General features: G+C 38.1%; 1 protein-coding gene and 1 non-coding gene across 2 annotated transcripts in view; both read right to left on the bottom strand.

Moving 5' to 3' along the window:
- Nucleotides 1-20,848, bottom strand: part of PSMA8 (proteasome 20S subunit alpha 8) — a 77,338-nt gene that overhangs the window by 27,888 nt on the left and 28,602 nt on the right. Inside the window, exon 3 of the mRNA XM_053571597.1 lies at nt 16,048-16,172. Coding sequence (XP_053427572.1) covers nt 16,048-16,172 — 125 coding nt within the window. The remainder of the gene's footprint in view (nt 1-16,047; nt 16,173-20,848) is intronic.
- Nucleotides 11,605-11,738, bottom strand: LOC128572204 (small nucleolar RNA SNORA2/SNORA34 family). The gene has a single exon (XR_008376111.1). It is a non-coding gene; the product is annotated as a small nucleolar RNA SNORA2/SNORA34 family (small nucleolar RNA).

The raw sequence follows: 20,848 nt of genomic DNA, 5'->3' as shown, positions 1-20,848 counted from the left end.
AAATCAAGTTGCTCCTATCTGTTAGAGTTTCTCTTACAAACTGAGGTGCATTCTGGTTGGGTGTGTAGATATTAATAATTGAAATCGCATCATATTGAGTATTACCCTTAACAAATACGAAGTGACCATTCTTATCCTTCCTTACTTTTGTTGGTTTGAAGCCTACTGTATGCAGCAAATATCTGGCCTAAGTTTTTGTATCCAATCAGCTAACCTATGCCTCTTTAGAGGACAGTTTAAGCCATTCACATTAATGGAGAATAATGACAACTCTGGTAAAATTTTGGGTATCAAGTTTTTCGAAAGTCCAGTGGACATTTTTAATCTTTTTTGCCACTGCGGAAGTTGAAGTTTGATCAAAAGTTTCTGAGTGAGTTTACTTTTGTGGTAGAGGATTGGGGTGGTCATTATGGAGGATAGGTCTGAGAATATCCTGAAGAGCTGGTTAGGTTATGGGAAATTTCTTCAACATATGAATGTCATTAAAGTATTTAATTTCGGGCAGCGCCTGTGGCTCAAGGAGTAGGGCGTTGGTCCCACATGCCGGAGGTGGCAGGTTCAAACCTAGCCCCGGCCAAAAACCAAAAAAAAAAAAAAAAAAAAAGTATTTAATTTCTCCATCATAAATGAAACTCAGTTTAGCTGGATACAGGATCCGGGGTTGAAAGTTATTTTGTTTTAGGAGATTAAAAGTCAATAACCACCATCTTCTGCCTCGAAAGTTTCAGCAGAGAGATCTGCAGTCTTTCTAATATTCTTCCCTTTGTCAGTAATGGATTTCTTACATCTGGCTGCTTTGAGAATTTTCTCCTTCATATTAACTTTAGTGAAGTTAATTATGATATGCCTGGTGGATGTCTCATTTGGATTGAGTTGTGCTGGGGTTCTGAAACTGTCTGCTATCTGAATTTCAGAATCTCTTGGCATATATGGAAATTTCTCTTTCATAATTTCATGGAGAAGGGCCTCTGTTCCTTGTGAGGCCACTTCATCACTTTCAGGGATTCCAATGAGGTGGATATTAGCCTTCCTTGAATTATGCCAGAGCTCTCTGAGAGAATGATCCATTTTTGTTCTCCATTTCACTTCCTTTTGAGAGTTTTGGAGTGTTCAAAAGCTTTGTTTTCAATGTCAGAGATCCTTTCTTCTGGTTGCTCCACTCAGTTACTGAGGGATTCTACTGTATTTTTCAGATCTTTGAGGGCTTCAAATTCTTGCTTCAGTGCGTCAAAATCTTTGGTGGTTTTGTCCTTAAATTTGTTAAATTCTTGAGACAACTTTTGAATTTGTCCTCGAATTTCTAATTCTAACTTTTGAATTGCTCTTTGAATTTCTAATTCCAAATTTTCCTCCATTCTGTTATCTTGTTTGCAATCCAAATTCTGAATTTGAGTTCTGACATCTTGTCCAGCTGTTTATGAATGGGATCTTCAGTTACATCTGCCATATCTTTCCTTGGGGCGGTTGACCTATTCTGGTTATTCATGTTACCATAGTTTTTCCGCTGATTCCATCCAATGATTATTTCACACCGTTTGACTTTTCCCCTGGAGCTTTGTTGAGGACCCGTACAGTGCTATGGCCTGAGAAACTGGGGACCTGTTTGGTGTGGTGGGGCTAAGTGGTTCTGTGTTGTTTTCAGTTGGTCTCTGTCCGACCCTAGTGAAACAGTTACTATGGGTTGAAGTCTCAGCTGTGGAGAAATACCAGCAATTATGTCACCCCACTCTCCAAAGGCAACAATTGGAAAAAGAAAGTCAAACCTTCCTACAACAACCACACACCCAGGGCACCACTTGAATAGTCCTTGGGCGACTGGCTCAGTTCAAAAGATCCAAATCAATTGTCTCAGTCAGCACCTGTGTCAGGTGGGAGAGCTTAAAAGGTCTCTGGCAACTGGATCGCAGGGGTGTGTTGACAACTCAAATATGACTTGTTCCGGTGCTCTATGAAGTCAGGAAGACATACCCTGCAAATAGATTAGTCTGGGAAGTTTGATGCCTCCTTTCCCACCTTGCACCTCTGTCACACCCAGTCACTGATAGTCCCGCAGGGCTTTGACCCAGATGCCTGTAATGAATAGATACTCGAGGGGTTTGCACCTGCCCAAATCACAAGGAAATCTATTTCTGCTCAGCAAGGCCGCTGTTCTCTGTCTCTATCCAGCAGGGGGAGGTGAGGCCTGACAACCTCAGGTGCTTGATGGAGGTTGGGGGGTGTTCACTCAGTTCCAGCCCCACCCCTGATTGATGTTGCTAACAGACCAGAACAACTTCATGGGAATTTGTTTCTATCCCTGCTAAATTCCCCTGCAGAAGAGAAGCTGTTTTGAGTTCCCAGAACCTGTGCCTCAGGCCCTGTCTTCACTCCTGCAGGTTTGTATTCGCAGCACGGTTAGCTGTCAGCTCTAGGCTCCTGCTTGTTCTTGTTGAATGTGAAAATTGGAGTTAGGGAAAATAGCCAACCCAAGGATTTAGCAAAACACCAAACTCATTGAGGCCAAATGAGCAAATAGAGAGATAAAAAGGCTACCAGACACACAAGCCGACAGATGCATAAATAATCAGAAACACATAGACATACAGACAATAGAAAAAACTATAATAAAAATAATGACAATCATAAGATAATTGGGAAAAAAAGGTAATATACAAACAAAACAAACAAACAAGAAAACCTCTAAAAATCTGATGTAAGCACTCTCAGAAACCATAGGAAGGGAAGAAAAGGAAGAAAGAAGGGAAACAGGAGAAAAAAAAGTGGTGTTTATAAAATAGTTAAAAAAGAAGAAAGAATAAATTAGAAAAAGTAATATATATATAAAATAATAATAATAATAAAAATTAACAATAGCTCCTCCAAGAAAGTGATGAGGAAAAGAAAAAAAAGGCATCAACCACAAAAATGTTATTCTTGTATATATGTAGAAATATACATCTATATGTATGACATAGGGATCAGCTTTCCTAGGAATATATTTATAATGCAATATACTTTTGGACACCAGGTGGCGCTGTGATTGGTTCCCAGGCTTATACCTGATTCACAGTTATATTGTTACCATGGTAACCACCCTACCTGGCCTATCGCTGTTTTGGAGTTTCTGTAAAATTTTTTTACCTAATTATTGTCCAACCTCCGCTGCTCTGTTCCAGACAGCACTCCTATCCGCCCTCCCCAGTCGGTGCAGGAGTCCAGCTTCACAAGTCTTTCCTCTGCTCCCACGTTCTCCTGTAAACTGGCAACTGCAATTGGCTGTGGGGGAGGGTGCTGGCTGCCGCTGGCTTTAGCTGTTGCCGGCTCCCGTGTCTGCAGTGCACAGAGACCTTATCCTCAGTTTTTGTGGCTCAGGGTCTCACTTTTGAATCTAGACTTTTGAGTCCAGCCACCCGCCAGTTCACCGCACAGCCTGAACTGCCAGCCCACACCAATATTCCCCACCAGGAATGGTCCAGTCTATTTAATCACTCCTGTTGTTCTGGGGGAAGGTGTCTGCCATTTGGGACAATTTAAAATGTCTGTTTCCTGGGCGGGATCCCTTCCCTTCAATTTTCCACCGGGTTGCCTAGCCCCTTGTGGCTCTGAGAGGGACCCCTTTCAGGTCACTAAACTCGGCTCAGGAATAAATTTTCGTCAATTGGGTTTTGCCAGGAATTATAAGCTGCTGTCCTCTGTGAGGGAGGGGCCTGCCAGCCAGCACGGCCAACCAGGGAAAATCTCTACAACCGAGTCCATGGTTTTAAATTGTACCTCATATACAGCAATCCACCAATTTGCTGCGCATCTGTAGCTGTCTGTCCACACCAACAATCCACGCGGGGAAAAGGTCCAGACCCCACTTCCTCTCACCTGATGACCTGGGAGAGGTGGGCTACACATCCATCCCATCCGCCATCATGCTCCGCTTCCCAACAAATCCATAAAGTAATTATAAGCACTGCTACCAAAATCTGCTTTCCTGATTCTTATTCTATGTGTACTAAAGATCTTTTTCCTGACCCTTTCTGGACTAATCTCAAATCATGATGAAATTTTTTAAAATTTAAGTTGTATAGTCTATAAAATAACATCACAAGTTTGTTTACATACGTTCTTAAGTTTTTTTTCTACTATTATCAAGTATTTTTTTTTTTTTTTGAGACAGAGTCTCACTATGTTGCCCTCAGTAGAATGCCGTAGTGTCTCACCTCACAGCAACCTCTAACTCTTGGGCTTAAGCAATTCTCTTGCCTCAGCCTTCCAAGTAGCTGAGATTACAGGTACCCGCCACAACACCCCACTATTTTTTTTTATTGCAGTTGTCATTTTTTTAGTTGGCCTGAGCTGGATTCCAACCCACCAGCCCTGGTGTACGCTGCCAGTGCCATAACCACTGAGCTACTATGGGTGCAGAGCCTATTATCAAGTATCCTTACTTGACACTATTATTGTGAAGTATATTCTGTTCACTATCTACTAAGTCATACCTGTTTAATAACTCAAGTAAGAGAATTCTTTTGGGTGAGTGCAGTAGCTCATGCCTGTAATCCTAGTACTTTGGGAGGCTAAGGTGAGAGGATCACTTGAACTCTGGAGTTGAAGACCAGCTTGGGCAAGAGCAAGACCCCATCTCTGCCAAAAATAGAAAAAATTAGCCAGGTGTGGCCGCAGATGTCTGTAGTCCCAGCCACTCAGGAGGCTGAGAGAGGAGGATCACTTGAGCCCCAGAAGATTGAGGCTGTAGTGAACAATGGTGACACCACTGCACAATAGCCACGGGCAACAGAAAGAGACTCTTTGACACACACCCAAAAGACCATTGTTTCAATCCCAACACAGGAATACTTTTGCATCTCTTGAAGAAAAAGCATGCTTTTTCCTCATACACAATGGGTCTGTGGAAAACAAATGTTATGTCTTTTTACTTAAGTACCAGAGAACCTCCTGGATTTATGCTTTGAGGAATGGAATTCACACTGAAACTACTACCGATAGAGGTTATGCAAATCAACAACCTTGATAGAAAGGAAAGGATGAAATTTGTAGGCAATTTTTGTGTGGCTATATGAACTCTGTGGCTTGAAATAGCTTTATACGAGATTTCTTTCTGGTCTTGTCTATCTATGTATAGTATCTATTTTCTTATTTTTCAATTTTATTACATATGTACAGAAGAGTTTATATATGTATTTTTAATCAGAACATTATTATTGTATATATATTTATGAAGTACAGAGTGATATTTTGATAAATATCAAATAATGATTAAAGGTAATTAGCACATTCATCACCACAAACATTTATCATTTCTTTGTGTTGGGAACATTTAAGATCGCTTTTCCAGCTGTTTGAAAATATACGACAGGCGGCGCCTGTGGCTCAGTGAGTAGGGCGCCGGCCCCATATGCCGAGGGTGGCGGGTTCAAACCCAGCCCCGGCCAAACTGCAACCAAAAAATAGCCGGGTGTTGTGGCGGGTGTCTGTAGTCCCAGCTGCTCGGGAGGCTGAGGCAAGAGAATCGCTTAAGCCAGGAGCTGGAGGTTGCTGTGAGCTGTGTGATGCCACGGCACTCTACCAAGGGCCATAAAGTGAGACTCTGTCTCTACAAAAAAAAAAAAAAAAAGAAAAAAGAAAATATACACAAATCATTGTTAACTACACTCATCCTATGGATCTATATAGAACACTAGAATTTATACCTCCTATCTAGGCGTAATTTTGTATCCTTTTAATAGATCTCTATGTTTCCTCTACCCTCCCCTTCTCAGCCTGTAGTAACCCATATTCTACTCTCTGCTTCTCTGAGCACAACCATTTTAGTGTCCACATATGAGTGAAAACATGAGGCATTGGTCTTCCTGTGCCTGACTTGTTTCACTTGACATGATGTCCTCCAGGCTCATCCATGTTGTTGCACACAGTGGCATTAATTTTCTTTTCTTTTCTTTCTTTCTTTTTTTTTTTTTTGAGACAAGGCCTCACTGTGTTTCCCAGGCTGGAGTGCAGTGGTAAGATCACAGCTCACTGTAGCCTGGAACTCCTGGGCTCAAGCAATCCTCTTGCCTCAGCCTTTTATTTATTTAATTTTTTTTTTGTAGAGACAGAGTTTCACTTTATGGCCCTGGGTAGAGTGCTATGGCATCACACAGCTCACAGCAACCTCCAACTCCTGGGCTCAAGCGATTCTCCTGCCTCTGCCTCCCAAGTAGCTGGGATCACAGGTGCCCGCCACAATTCGCAGCCATTTTCTGGTTGCAGCTGTCATTGTTGTCTGGCGGGCCCAGGCTGGGTTCAAACCCGCCAGCTCAGGCTATACTAATTTACATTTCCATTAACAGTGTATAACAGTACCTAACAAATGCAATTAGTGTAACCTGGTTTCTTGTACCCTCAATCAATCCTCAACAATAAAAAAAAAAAAAGCCCCTCTTTGCCTGCCAACACTTGTTATTTATTTATTTATTTATTGTGTTTTTAATAATAGCCATTCTAATTGGGGCAAGATACCTCACTGTGGAGTAGATTTGCATTTCTCTGATGATTAGTGATGTGGCTGAATTTTCCATATATGTTGGCCATTTGTATTTCTTTGGTGAAATATCTCTTCAGTTCATTCACTCACTTTTAAACCAGATTTTCATTTGCTTGTTTTGAGTTGTTTGAGTTTCTTGTATTTAATACATTCTGGATATCAAGCTCTTGTTGGATAAATAGTTTACAAATGTTATCTCCCATTTTACAGGTTGTCTCTTCACTAAGCTTATTGTTTCCTTGGCTGGGCAGAAGCTTGATATAATCTTATTTGTCTTTTTTTTTTTTTTTTTTTTTTGAGACAGAGTCTTACTTTATTGCCCTTGGTAGAGTGCCATGGTGTCACAGCTCATAGCAACCTCCTACTCCTTGGCTTAGGCAATTCTCTTGCGTCAGCCTCCCAAGTAGCTAGGACTACAGGCACCTGCCAGAACGCCTGGCTATTTTTTTGTTGCAGTTCGGCCAGAGCTGGGTTCGAACCCACCACCCTTGGTATAATGGAGCTGGCACCCTACCCACTGAGCCACAGACACCACCCTTTTTCTTTTTTTGAGACATAATCTCAAGCTGCCACCCTGGGTAGAGTGCTGTAGTGTCATAGCTCACAACAACCTCCAACTCTTGGGCTAAAGTGATGGTCTTGCCTCAATTTTTCCATTTTTAGTAGAGACAGGGTCTTGCTTTTTTGTTAAGGCTGGTCTTGAACTGGTGAGCTCAAGTAATCCACCTGCCTTGGTCTCCAAGAGTGCTAGCATTACAGGTGTGAGTCACCATGCCTGGCCAGGAATTGTCTATCTTTGCTTTTGTTGCTTGTGCTCTGGAAGTCTAATTCACAAAATCTTTGCCCTGATCAGTGCCTGAAGTGTTTCTCCTATGTTTTCTTCTAGTAGAATTATAGTTTCAGGTCTTATATTTAAGTCTCAGTGCCCTGAAGTGTTTCTCCTATGTTTTCTTCTAGTAGAATTATAGTTTCGGGTCTTATATTTAAGTCTTATTTTGAGTTTATTTTTATGCACAGTGAGAGATAAGGGTCTAACTTCATTCTTCTGCATATGATTATCCACTTTGCCTAACTCCATGTATTGAGGTGGCTGCCCATTCTCTCATATGTATGTTTTTGGCACTTTTGTCAAAATTGAGTTGTTTATATAAATGTAGTTTCATTTCTGGGTTTCCTGTTGTGTTCCACTGGTCTACAAGTTCTGACAATTAAGTGCATGAACTTGCCAGAATGTGCTTACATGGACAGCACTGTACAAACAACTTGGTAAGGTTTCATAACCTTAGTATATCAGCATATCACAGTTGTACTTGTGTCAACGTGTGGCAGTGTCTTGCTGGATGGTGTTCATTATCAATGTTGTTTTTTATGTGTCATCATGAGAATACTGGAGCTTAAATTACAGCAACAAATAAGCATTAAAGTTTTTGTTAAATGTGACAAAAGTGGAACTGAAATCAGGGACATGTTAGTCCAAATTTAAGGGGACAATGCCATGAAGAAAAACGGCAATGTACAAATGGACTAAATGTTTTCATGAGGGTGAAAAGGTCAGGGTGGTCAGTAATGGTCAGGATAAAAACACTGCAAAAATTCGTCAATTGTGCATCAAAACCTTGACTGACTGTGAGAAGCATAGCAGACCAAGTACACATTACCAGAGATACAGCAAGGAAAATCTTAACTGAAAATCTTGGCATGAGAAAGGTGTGTGCAAAAATGGCCCCAAAGGAGCTCACCAATGACCAAAAGCAAAGGATAGTTGATGTATGCCAAGGATTTTTGAAGAGGCAAGATATTTTGGGTCATGTTATAACTGGTGATGAAATAGGGGTATACCAATACCACCTGAAACAAAGTCTTTAAGTGCACGATGGAAGTTAGCCAATTCCAAATCTAAAGGTCCAAATCAAGAGTCAAAACAATGCTGCTAACCTTTTTTGATATCAGAAGAATTACACATTATAAATTTTTACCAACTGGACAGTTAACCAAGTTTACTAATTGGAGTGCTGAAAAGGCTGAGAAAGATAAAAACAACCTGAACCTTTTTGCCAACAACTCACGTGGCTATTGCATCACAACAATGCATCAGCTCAAATCACACTGTCTGTGAAGGAGTTTTCAGCCAGTAAACAAATAACCATATTGGAACACCCACCTTACTCTCCTATCTGGCTCCCAATGACTTTTTTCTTTACCCGATGATAAAGGAAATATTGAAAGAAAGCCATTTTGGTGACATTGATATCAAGGGTCATATAACAATAGCTTTGATGACCATTCCAGAAAGAGTTTCAAAACTGATTTGAAGCGTGAACTAGGTGCTGATGTCAGTGCATAGCTTCCCAAGAGGAGTACTTTGAAACAGACCATAGTGATATTCAGCAATGATGTATATAGCACTTTTTCCAGGATGAGTCTGTGAACTTCATTGTCAGACCTCATATGTGACTAATGACTATATTTATAGCAGTACTGTGCTGTTTTGGTTATTACAGCTTTGTAGCAGTATATTTTGAGGTAGTACGATGTCACTAGCTTTATTCTTTTTGCTCAAGACTGCTTTGGCTATTCAAGGTCTTTTGTGGTTTCCTATGAATTTTATAATTCTTTTTTTTTTTTTGTAGAGACAGGGTCTCACTTTATGGCCCTTGGTAGAGTGCCGTGGCCTCACACAGCTCACAGCAACCTCCAACTCCTGGGCTTAAGCGATTCTCTTGCCTCAGCCTCCCGAGTAGCTGGGACTACAGGCACCTGCCACAATGTCCAGCTATTTTTTGGTTGCAGTTTGGCTGGGGCCGGGTTTGAACCCGCCACCCTCGGTATATGGGGCCGGCGCCTTACCAACTGAGCCACAGGTGCCGCCCTGAATTTTATAATTTTTAAAATTTTCATAAAAAACATTGTATTTGATAGAGTGCTTTGAATCTGCAGATTACCATAAGTAGTATGTTCATTTTGACAATATTAATTCTTCAGCTCCATGAACGTAGGATATCTTCCACTTTTTAAGATCCTGTTTAATTTTCTTTCATCAGTGCTTTGTAGTTTTTGTTGTAGAGAACTTGTACCTTCTTGGTTAAGTTTCTTTCTATGGATTTCATCTAATTTTTGGCAGCTATTATAAATGGCACTGTTTTCTTTTTCAGATAGTTCATTACTGACTTAAAGAAACATTAGTGATTTTTGTATGTTGACTTATTTTTTATACGTAGAGATTGGGTCTTGCTATATAGCCCAGACTGGTCTCCAACTCCTGGCTTGAGATGATCCTCCTGCCTTGTGTATGTTGATTTCTGCATCCTATAGCTGCATTTGTATATAAGTGCTAAGAGTTTTTTGGCGGAGTCTTTTAGGTTTTTTTTTTGTAGAGACAGAGTCTCACTTTTTCGCCCTTGGTAGAGTAACATGGCATCACACAGCTCACAGCAACCTCCAACTCTTTTTTTTTTTTTTTTTGAGACAGAGCCTCAAGCTGTTGCCCTGGGTAGAGTGCTGTAGCATCACAGCTCACAGCAGCCTCCAACTCCTGGGCTTAAGCTATTCTCTTGCTTCTGCCTCCCAAGTAGCTGGAACTACAGGCACCCGCCACAAAGTCCGGCTATTTTTTTGGTTGCAGCTGTCATTGTTTGGTGGGTCCCGCACCTTAGCCACTTGAGCCACAGGCCCTGAGCCATCTTTTAGGTTTTTAAGTATGTAAGATCACGGTATCTGTAAACAGAGAAAATGTGACTTCTTCTTTCCCAATCTGGATCTCCTCCTTTCTGTTGCCTAATTGTTCTTTGTAGAACTTCCAATACTATATTGAAGGGAAGTGGTGTGATCATCCTTGTCTTGTTTCAGTTCTTTGAGGACAAGCTTTAAACTTTTCCCAATTCCATATGATGTTAGCTACAAATTTGTCATATATGGCCCATTGTACTGAAGTACATTCCTTCTATACTTAATTTGTTGAATTTTTTTAAAAACCTCTCATGTTGAATTTTACTGAATACATTTTCTGCTTTTATTGAGATGATCGTATGTTTTTCCCTTCATTCTATTCATTTGTTGTATTGCATTTATTGATTCTCATATGCTGAACAATCCTTGCATCTCTGGGATTAATTTCACTGACTATGGTGTATAATTTTTTTATGTACTATTGGATTTGGTTTGCTAATATATTTTTAAAGATCTTTGCAACTATGTTCATAAGAGACACTGTCCTATAGTTTTCTTTGCTAGTTGTATCCTTATATGGTTTTGGATTCAGGCCAAAGCTGGCCTCATAGAATGAATTTGGAAGAATTAATTCCCAACTCTCTAAGTTTTAGAATAGTCTGTGACAAATTGGTAGAATTCAGCAGTGAAAACATTCATTCCTGAGCTGTTCTTTGTTGGGAGATATTTGGTACTAACCTAGTATCATTACTCAATATATTTGTCTGTTTAGGCTGTTTATTTTTTCTTGGTTGAATCTTGGTAGGTTATGTGTCCAAAAATTTCCCTGGGTTTTCTATTTTGTTGGTGTATAGTTTTTCATAATAGTCTTTAATAATCCTCAGTATGTTTTTGGGGTGAACTGTGTTTGTCTCCTTTTTTTGTTTCTGATTTTATTTGAGTCTTTTTTTAATGCAGTCATGATACGCACCAGCTACCTGGAAGGCTGAGGCAGAAGGACTGCTTGAACCCAGGAGGGTGAGGTTGCAGTGAGCTATGACGACGCTATTGCATGCTATCCAGGACGATGGAGCAAGACCCTGTCTCGAAAACAAAAACAAAAAACCACACCCAAACCAAGTTTTCTTTTTGTTGATGTTTTGTATTTTTTTTTTTTAGTCTGTATTTTGTTTACTTCTGCTCTTTTATGTCTTTCCTTCTATTAATTTTATGTTTGGTTTATTATTATTTTTTTCTACTGTAGAATTATCTTTTTATTTTGGGTAAAAATCCACAGTAATTTTGGGGGAAGATTTAACAGCATTATAATTCTAACAAATAACTTAAATATCCTCTTGAGATAAATATAATAATATTTTATGGATATTTTAGAACCCCAGTATTAAGACTACAACACATACTAGCCTATATCTATCACCAATGACTCATACTATTTCTTTCTAATGAATTGACCATTACATTTCCAAAGTTCTGAAATGGCCAACAGACCATAGAAAGATAATTTAGGCTCCTGCTTGAAACCAACAGCTTCAGCAAACTGCTGGCCTTGATTCAGGGCCAACAACATTTGGTTTATTTTTGTTTTCCTTGTTTCTAGAAGTGCTTTGTTTGGTTCTTTATTTGAAATTTTTCTACTTTTTTTTTGGTATTGGCACTTAGTACTGCTTTTGTTGTTTTCCATAGGTTTTGGTATATTGTGTTTCCATTTTCATTCTTTTGAAGAAATTTTTACATTTTTTATTCTTTAAGCTATTGGTTATTCAGAAGCATGTTTTCAAAATTTCCATGTGTTTCTCCATTCACACATTGAGGGGTAGGGGAAGGGGAGAGCTGAAAAAGGGAAGGAGAGAGGGCGTGGGGGGGGTCAAGATAGGGTTCACCTTTTGGGGGCGGGACACAAATATAAGAGGGTCCTGATCTAACAAAAGCAATTAATGTAACCTGCTTCTGTGTACCCCCAATGAATCCCCAATAATAAAAAAACAAAAAAATTTCCATGTTTTGTTTGTACAATTTCCAAATTTCCTCATTACTGATTTCTACTTTTATTTCATTTCAGCTTGAATACTTGATATTATTTCCATTTAAAAAAATGTGTTGAGACTTGTTTTGTGTCCTATCATGTGGTCTATCCTGGAGAATGTTACATGTACTGATGTGTACTCTCAAGTGTTGCATAAATGTTCTGCATGTATCTGTCAGGCCCACTGGGTCAATGGTGTGGGTGAAGTTCAGAGTTTGTTGATTTTCTGTCCAGATAATCTGTCCAATGCTACAAGTGGGGTGTAGTAGTCCCCAGCTATTATTAGGGTCTATCTCTTCCTTTAGCTCTGAGTCCATATGTAGTTACAATTATTATGTCTGCTTGCTGAATTGATCTTTTTATCATTACATAATAAATTTCTTTGTCTCTTTTTGTATCTTTTGATTTAAAGTCTATTTTATCTGATATAAATATAGTTACTTTTGCTTGTTTGGGGAGTCCGTTAGTGTGGAATATCTTTTTCCATCCCTTTACTTTCAGTCATGTATGTGTTTTAATAGGTGAAGTGACTTTTCTGCAGGAAATATACAGTTAGTACTGATTTATTATCCAATTAGCCAGTTTATATCTTTTAATTCAGAACTTCAGACCACTTACATTCAAGGTTGCTACCAATAGGTATGACCTACTTCTAGCATTTTGTTGATTGTTTTCTGATTGTTTCCTAAATACTTTATTATACTCTTTCTCTCTCATTTATCTTTGCAGTTTGGTGGTTTCCTGTAGCATTAAAGTTTGATGATTCCTTTCTGTTTCTCTCTTTTTCTTTTTTTTAGAGACAGAGTCTCACTTTATCACCCATGGTAGAGTGCTGTGGCGTCATACAGCTCACAGCAACCTCCAACTCCTGGGTTTAGGCATTTCCCTTGCTTCAGCCTCCCAGTAGCTGGGACTACAGGCGCCCGCCACCATGCCTGGCTATTTTTTTGTTGCAGTTTGGCTGGGGCCGGGTTTGAACCACCCTCGGTATATGGGGCCGGAGCCCTGCCCACTGAGCCACAGGTGCCGCCCATTCTGTTTCTCTTTTGTATATCTGTTCCACTAGAGAGTTTTATTCTTTTGTCACTTTTAATAATGGCAGCTATCATCCTTTGGTCTTTCGTTTCTAGACAAAGAACTACCTTAAGCATTTCTTACAACGCTGGTCAAGTGGTAATGAATTCTCTCAGGTTTTGCTTGTGTGGGAAAGACAAATTCTTCATTTCTGAAGTATAGCTTTATGCTGAATATAGTATTCTTCTTCTTCTTTTTTTTTTTTTTTTTGAGACAGTCTCACTTTATCACCCTTGGTAGAAGTACTGTGGCATCACAGCTCACAGCAACCTCCAACTCCTGGGCGTAGGTGATTCTCTTGCCTCAGCTTCCTGACTAGCTGGGACTATAGGTGCCTGCCACAATGCCCAGCTATTTTTTTTGCAGTTTGTCCGGGGCTGGGTTCAAACTCACCACCCTCGGTACATGGGGCTGGCGCCCTACTCACTGAGCCACAAAGTAAAACACATACAGGATTAAAATAATTTAAAAGGATAAAAGGTGCATTTCAGGTATCTATTTTGAGCTCCACGTCCCTCTCGCCAGTGGTGATCCCAATTTCACACAGACTTATGACTATGTTTCTATAAATACTTTTGTATGTAGTCTTAATATTTCTAGAAGAAAATCTAAAAACCACAATCAGGAAGTTTCATATATAATGTTCTGCCCCTTTTTTTGGTGGATGACATTTTAGCATTTGGGAAAGCTGAAGCAAACAGAATAGAAAAGTATAATAACATAAAAATATTGGACTTTCTTGTAACATGAATTAACAAATTTGAAAAAAAGGACAATTTTATTATAACTCAATTGGTTAAAACTTACATACAGAATATGTAATAAGTTTATTAAAAAAACTCTACAAAACAAATGGTAAAATCTGAATCAAGTGCTTGAAATATATAATGCAAATCAACTAAATAGGTATTATTTTAATGCTAATTTTATAAATAAGAAAACTGAGCCTAAAGTAGGTAAATAGTTTCCCCAAGGCACTAAGAGGTAGTAAAGTCAGGATTTAAACTCCAAAAATCCGGTTCCTGCAGGTACACTCATAACTACTTGAGTGCCTGTCAAAAGAAAAGATAGTTTATACCAAGAGAAATAAAAATAGGAAACCAACATGTAGAAAAAAATTCAACTTTATTGCTAATTATAAAATAGAAATTAAAACAACTATTTATACTCCTATGTGAGACTTCTTTGCAAAATAAAAGAAAAATGAAAAACCCTATGTTGATGATTCTGCTGGGATACATTTATGCATTTCTAAGTTGTACAATAAAAATTAGTTCAATCTTTCTAAGAAGCAATTTACCTACATATAAAGAGTCTTAAAACCAATTATAATCTTTAATCTAGTAATCCCATACTAAAAATTAATTTAACAACATAATTCAGAAAATAAAAACAGAAGCTGTGACAAAGATAGAGGAATATTAGATTTGCTGAAAAAGAAAAAAGGAGAATAAAAGAAACTGGAAATAATGTAACTAAGAAACTGGAAATAATGTAACTAAATTATCGGGTAGCAACTAGAAACAATATAATAAGAGTCAGTAAGAATGATGACTATAAAGACAATATTGCCATATATAAAGTACATAAAAGTAAAAACATAATAAATGTATATATCATGATTATATTTAATGTTAAGCCACGTATCTATGTAGGGATTGAGAAGAAATCACATCTCAACTTGATCAATTATGTTTAGGTTTTGCCTCAGTCTACTTTGTGCTGCTATATCAGAATACCTGGTATACCAGAATAGCAATTTTCAGAATACCTGAAACTGGGTAATTTATTAATAGAAATAACAGAGATTCATTTCTTATAGTTAGGGAGGTTGGAAAGTCCAAGGTCAAGAAGCTCACATCTAGCCAGCCAGGGCTTTCTTAGCTGCGTCATCCCACGGTGGCAGGTGAAAGGGCAAGAGGGTATAAGGGAGAGCAAGAGATTGAACTTGCAGCCTCAGGCCCTTTTATAATCAGTATTAATGCATTCACGAGGGTGGATCGCTCAAGACCTAAACACCTCCCATTAAGCTCCACCTCCCACCACTAAGGCATTAGGGATTAAGTTTCCAGCACATGCTTTTTGGGGATATATGCAAACCATACGAGATTTCTAGGTAAAAGAATAATGGGTATATCTTTGGAAAACATTTAAAGAATTGTTCCCCAAATGTAAAAATCTCCTTATAAGATTAGACTTATTAGCTTCGTGCAGCAGCTCATGTCTGCAATCCCAGCACTTTAGGAAGCCTAGGCATGAGGAATGCTTGAGTCCAGAAAAGAAGGTCAAGACCATCCTGGGCAACATTGCAAGACCATGTCTCTACAAAAAGTAAATTAAAACAAAATCAGCTGAACATGGTGGTGTGCATATGTAGTTAATCCCTGTTACTCAGGGAGCTGAGCAAGGAAGATCACTTAGTTCAGGAATTGGAGGTTGCAGTGAGCTGTGATCATGCCACTGCACTCTAGCCCAGGGAATAGAGCAAGACTCTGTCTCAAAAGAAATGAAAAAAAAAAAAAAATAGATTTGTCCTACTATTCTTTTAAATTTGAATAAAATTCCCAGAATTAATACTGATTGGGATTTCTAACAATTAAATCAATGTTTCCTACTGGAATAATAGTGTCAGTATAAAGTAAGTGTGAGAAATAATAAGGAATTTAATAGATTTAATAGACTAAATGCTAAGTAACTGTAGTACTTCTGGGACAGGACAAGTAATGATGAAAAATGAGAAAATTTGAAGAAGTCTTTGAGAATAGGAGCTTACCTGCTTCAAAGTCGCTATGAAGCGAGTTATATATTCCACAGTAACTGGGTCCTCCACTGTAAGCTTATGGCTCTGACATTCCACACGAGCTCTGTTTATCACTACTCTGGCATCAGCAGTCAGTCCTATACAAATAATGAAAACTTAATAAAAATGTATTTTTTAATACATTTTCCTTTGTCAAATGGGTTTTAGCCATCATGAAATCTTTCTTATAAAATTTTTTTCCTCAATATATGTGGACTTGTAAAATGAATTGTCACCTGTCTGACCTTCCGATTTATTCTCTTTAAAACTTAATTTGAAGCATTCTTACTTAGTTTTTAAGGAAAATGATTTTAAGGAATAATTAAACACTAATAGTAAGCTGGACTTCTTATGAAAACAGAACCAGTATTACTTCATTATCAAACATATATCAGTGAAATTCAAACTGCATTCGAAACAACTGTGACATGTCTCTTCTCAGTTTTTTTGTCTTAAAACTATGTTTGAAAATCAAGACTGTTAACAAAAGGAAAACACTTGACATCATTTTGTAATACCAAATAGCATGGTGTTGATACTTAACACTTCTATAAGAAAACAATGTGTTTCTATCAAAAGAGTAATACACCACAAACTTTAACTGTTGGAATGGTTGAAAACATTTCTATTAAGGACTTCTTCTCCATTTGATTTTTCTATGGCTGTATTGTTTCCCTATTGCCTTACTACTATCTAAATTGCAAATAAAATTCATTCACAAAATTATGGAATTGTAGCTATTCTCACAGACACCAGTCTTTGCAGTAAGAAAATCTTTGTTTCCCTGAAACACCATTTCTAATACTATTTATACAAACCTAGAAGAATCTTCAATCCCTGAAGACAGTTAATATGAATATACCACTGTTAACAATCACTCAGACACTCATGGGTTGAGTAGGAATTGTGATCAGATACTCAATTAAAGGAAGAGAAAACGATCTCTTCTCTTTGCAAATATTATGAAAAAGAAATGGCAAGAGATTAACTTAGTTTATCCTACGGATTAAAACTCTATTCAGCTAGAAATATGATCAAATAGAAATTTCTAAGCATTTCCCCTTTACAATGTGCATGTGATCCAAGCCTGAAGAAACATTAAAGTAACATAGAAATGTAGTAATTGATTCAAATTAATAAAAAACTAGTGATAAATATATCAAACTATAAGAGCAATACAGTTTTGTGTATATGTTCTGTTTTTAATATAAGTATCAATTATACCAATTAAAAGAGAAAAAATTACAATTTCATTTTGTTTATAAGCAAGCTATCTAAAGAAGAATCTAGTCCAGCAATTTTAAATTTATACAGGCTTAGTATCCCCCATCCAAAATGCTTAAGATCAGAGAAGTGTTTTGGATTTTTTCAGGCCTTGGAGTATTTGCATTTTGTTCCAGCTGAGGATCCCAAATATGAAAATCAAAAATAAAAATGCTCAAATGAGCATTTCCTTTGGGGGTCATGGTGGCACCCAAAAAGTTCAGATTTTGGATTTTCAAATTTGGTACATTCAACTTGTACCATGATGATTTTACCTCGAAGATAATATATATAATGTAAAATTTCTGTAAAGTGGAATTCTACAAGTCATATGAAATAATTTTTTTCCAAATTCTTTGATTTTTTTTTTTTTGCAGTTGTCATTGTTTAGCAGGCCCTGGCTGGGCTCGAACCTGCTAGCATTGGTATATGTGGCTGGCGCCTTACTCACTGAGCTACAGGCGCTAAGCCTCTTTGGTATTTCTTTCTGCCTTCTTTTTTTGGCTGGGGCTGGGTTTGAACCCGCCACCTCCAGCACATGGGGCCGGCGCCCTACTCCATTGAACCACAGGTGCCGCCCTTCTTTGGTATTTCTAAAGGCTTGTTTTCTTTCTAAACATTACAGGCACACTATAACAACCAAAGAGTATGATTTTTTTTTCAAGTGAATGTATGTATATCTGATATGTGTTCACTATAAAATATTCCAACAGAGAATAAAAGCTACCATATTTCAAAGTTTAAAAACATGACTATATTACTCATATTCTACAACTTATTTTTAATCTATATACTATGGATAATTCTCTTGTATTAATACATACAGATTGTCCATACAGCGGCCCATTTTCTGCTGCTATAATTAAAGTCACTCCTGTGTTAATGATATTAATCCACACACGAGGGTAGAGCCATCCTTATCACATGAACATGGATTAAGTTTCCAACACATTAACTTTTGGGGATGCAGTTAAACCATAGCACAGATCCTACCATCTCTTTTAAAACTGCCACTAAATAATAATAATGATATGATAGTAGCAGCAGTAATAGCAATAGCAGTATTCTTAAACATTCATGTACGTTAGATACAATTTCAATGCTTCATAAGTATTACCTCTATTAATTATTTTAACAATAAATAAGGCACTTATATAGATGAGTAAACTGAAGTAAGGAGCAGTTAAGTATTTTGCCCATAGTCACAGATGTAGTAGGTAATGAAGTCTGTCTTATAACCCAGTGGAGGTGACTTCAGAGACTGTATTTTTAAGCCATTGTATGGATATACCACAATTTATCATACCAATTCTCTACAACAGACACTTATATGTTTGCTAATTACAAAAACCAATTAACATGAGAGAAGAAAATATTTGTAAATGTTTATTTTACTCTGCCAGAAAAGATACATATTGTTTTTTATATTAAAAATAGTCAGAAAGGTGTATGTATGTATCAGAAGTTAAAGAAGTCCATGTCTTTTATATTAAAATCATTCCTCTTTTCCCTATTTTATTTTATTGTGGTAAAATGACATAAACTGTCAATTTTAACCATTTTTAAGTGTACATTTCAGTGATATTAAGTACATTTACATTGTGTAACCATCACCACCATCCATCTCTTGAACATTTCATCTTACAAAACTGAAACTCAATCGCAATTCTCCTCTGCCCCTCAGTCTCTGGAAAGCATCACCCTACTCCTTATCTCTATAAAGTTGACTACTCTAGTTCATAAAGAGGAATTATCATACAGTATTTGTCCTATAGTGACTGGGACAAAAGTTCATACATGTTGTAGAAAGTGTGCGAATTTTCTTCCTTTGTAAAGAAGAATTATGATCTATTATATGTACAGACCTCATTTTGTTTTTTCATTCATCCATCAATGCACATTTGGGTTGCTTCTACCTTTTGACTATTGTGAATAATGCTATTATGAACATAGGCATATCAATATCTATTAAAGTCTCTATTTTTAATTCTTTTTGATATATACAGAATGCTGGATTATACGTAATTCTATGTTCAGTTTTTTTGAGAAGTTGTCATACTGATACCAGAATTTCGCTCTTCAGTAGGTCCTTGGTCTCGGGGATTCAAAGAATAAACCCACGGATCACATATCTGTGGTAAGCTAGGACTTTTATTAGAAGTTAGAAAGGAAGGGCGGCGCCTATGGCTCAGTGGGTAAGGCGCCGTTCCCATATACCGAGGGTGGTGGGTATATGGGACCGGCCCCGGACAAACTGCAACAAAAAAATAGCTGGGTGTTGTGGCAGCCATCTGTAGTCCCAGCTACTCAGGAGGCTGAGGCAAGAGAATCACCTGAGCCCAGGAGTTGAAGGTTGTTGTGAGCTGTGTGACGTCACAGCACTCTACTGAGGGCGATAAAGTGAGACTTTGTCTCTACAAAACAAACAGAAGTTAGAAAGGAATACAGAAAAGCACCAGAGTTTCTGAAAGGGGGAAAGAACTGAAGAACTCTCTCAGGAGTCTCCACGTGGACTCTTTTATCTAGGGGTTTTAAGTCTAGAGGATTACACCTGGCTGGCACTTGGTAACGAATGAATGTAGTTCCTCCTTCACTAGGGCAAGGTTATCAGGTCCTTTACAGTCTTTGTCCCTGAGAAAGGATTAGGGTCTGTGTCCCTACCCAAGGTGGAACCACCCCAAAACCATCAGAGGCTGCTTTGTTCATGATCTTATCAGAGCCCAAAAGGTGTGTCCTGAAAAAGGCAGTCTGCTTGTGCCTGGAAATGGGGGTCTGACTTCTGACCTCACCTGGGCCTAGAGAATGGGAGACTCCCTGTCTAGCCCTGAGTGGTGGAATCCTGTATCAATACTCTTTTCTATAGTGACTGCACCATTTTACATTCTCACCAATAATGCATGAGGATTCTAATTGTCCACACTTTTGCCAATACTTTGCTTTTTGGATTTTCTTGTTTGGTTGATAATAGCCATACTAATAAGTGTGCAGTGGCATATCCCTGTAGCTTTGATCTGCATTTCCCTAATTATTAGTGTTCTGTGGTGAGCAAGTCTATGCAAACTGACACCCTGTCTGAAGAGGAGGCTGTCTTAGGAGGAGAGGAAGAACAAGAGGAGGGGAAAGGGTTTATGTGTAGCACGTTAGGGCCCCCAACAATAAATCCATTTTATCTGATGGAAACATTTAAATAAAGACTTACAAACAGAAGCCAAGTCCTAGTTGGTGGAGAGATGGTGGATCCCCACCCTGCTATACTCCAGACCCAGCACTCAAATACCAAAGGGAAGGAAGGAGTAGAACAGCTTGACTGATCTTTTCCAGAAAGGCAAGAATTTGCCTAAGGGCAAGATTTATGGTAATAGCTTGTTTATAAAAACATCAAAGTTGTTTGGATATAAGGGCAGAATTTAAAGCAAGTAAGTGAAACTAGAAATATTAGAAGCATTTCCAGAACTGGGTTTAATCAGAAGTCAACATGGCTGATGAACATCCAAGATAGAGTTGCGTTAGC

Source organism: Nycticebus coucang, chromosome 19, assembly GCF_027406575.1.
Source record: "Nycticebus coucang isolate mNycCou1 chromosome 19, mNycCou1.pri, whole genome shotgun sequence".
Classification (NCBI taxonomy): domain Eukaryota; kingdom Metazoa; phylum Chordata; class Mammalia; order Primates; family Lorisidae; genus Nycticebus; species Nycticebus coucang.
This window is presented reverse-complemented; position numbering and strand designations above follow the sequence as displayed.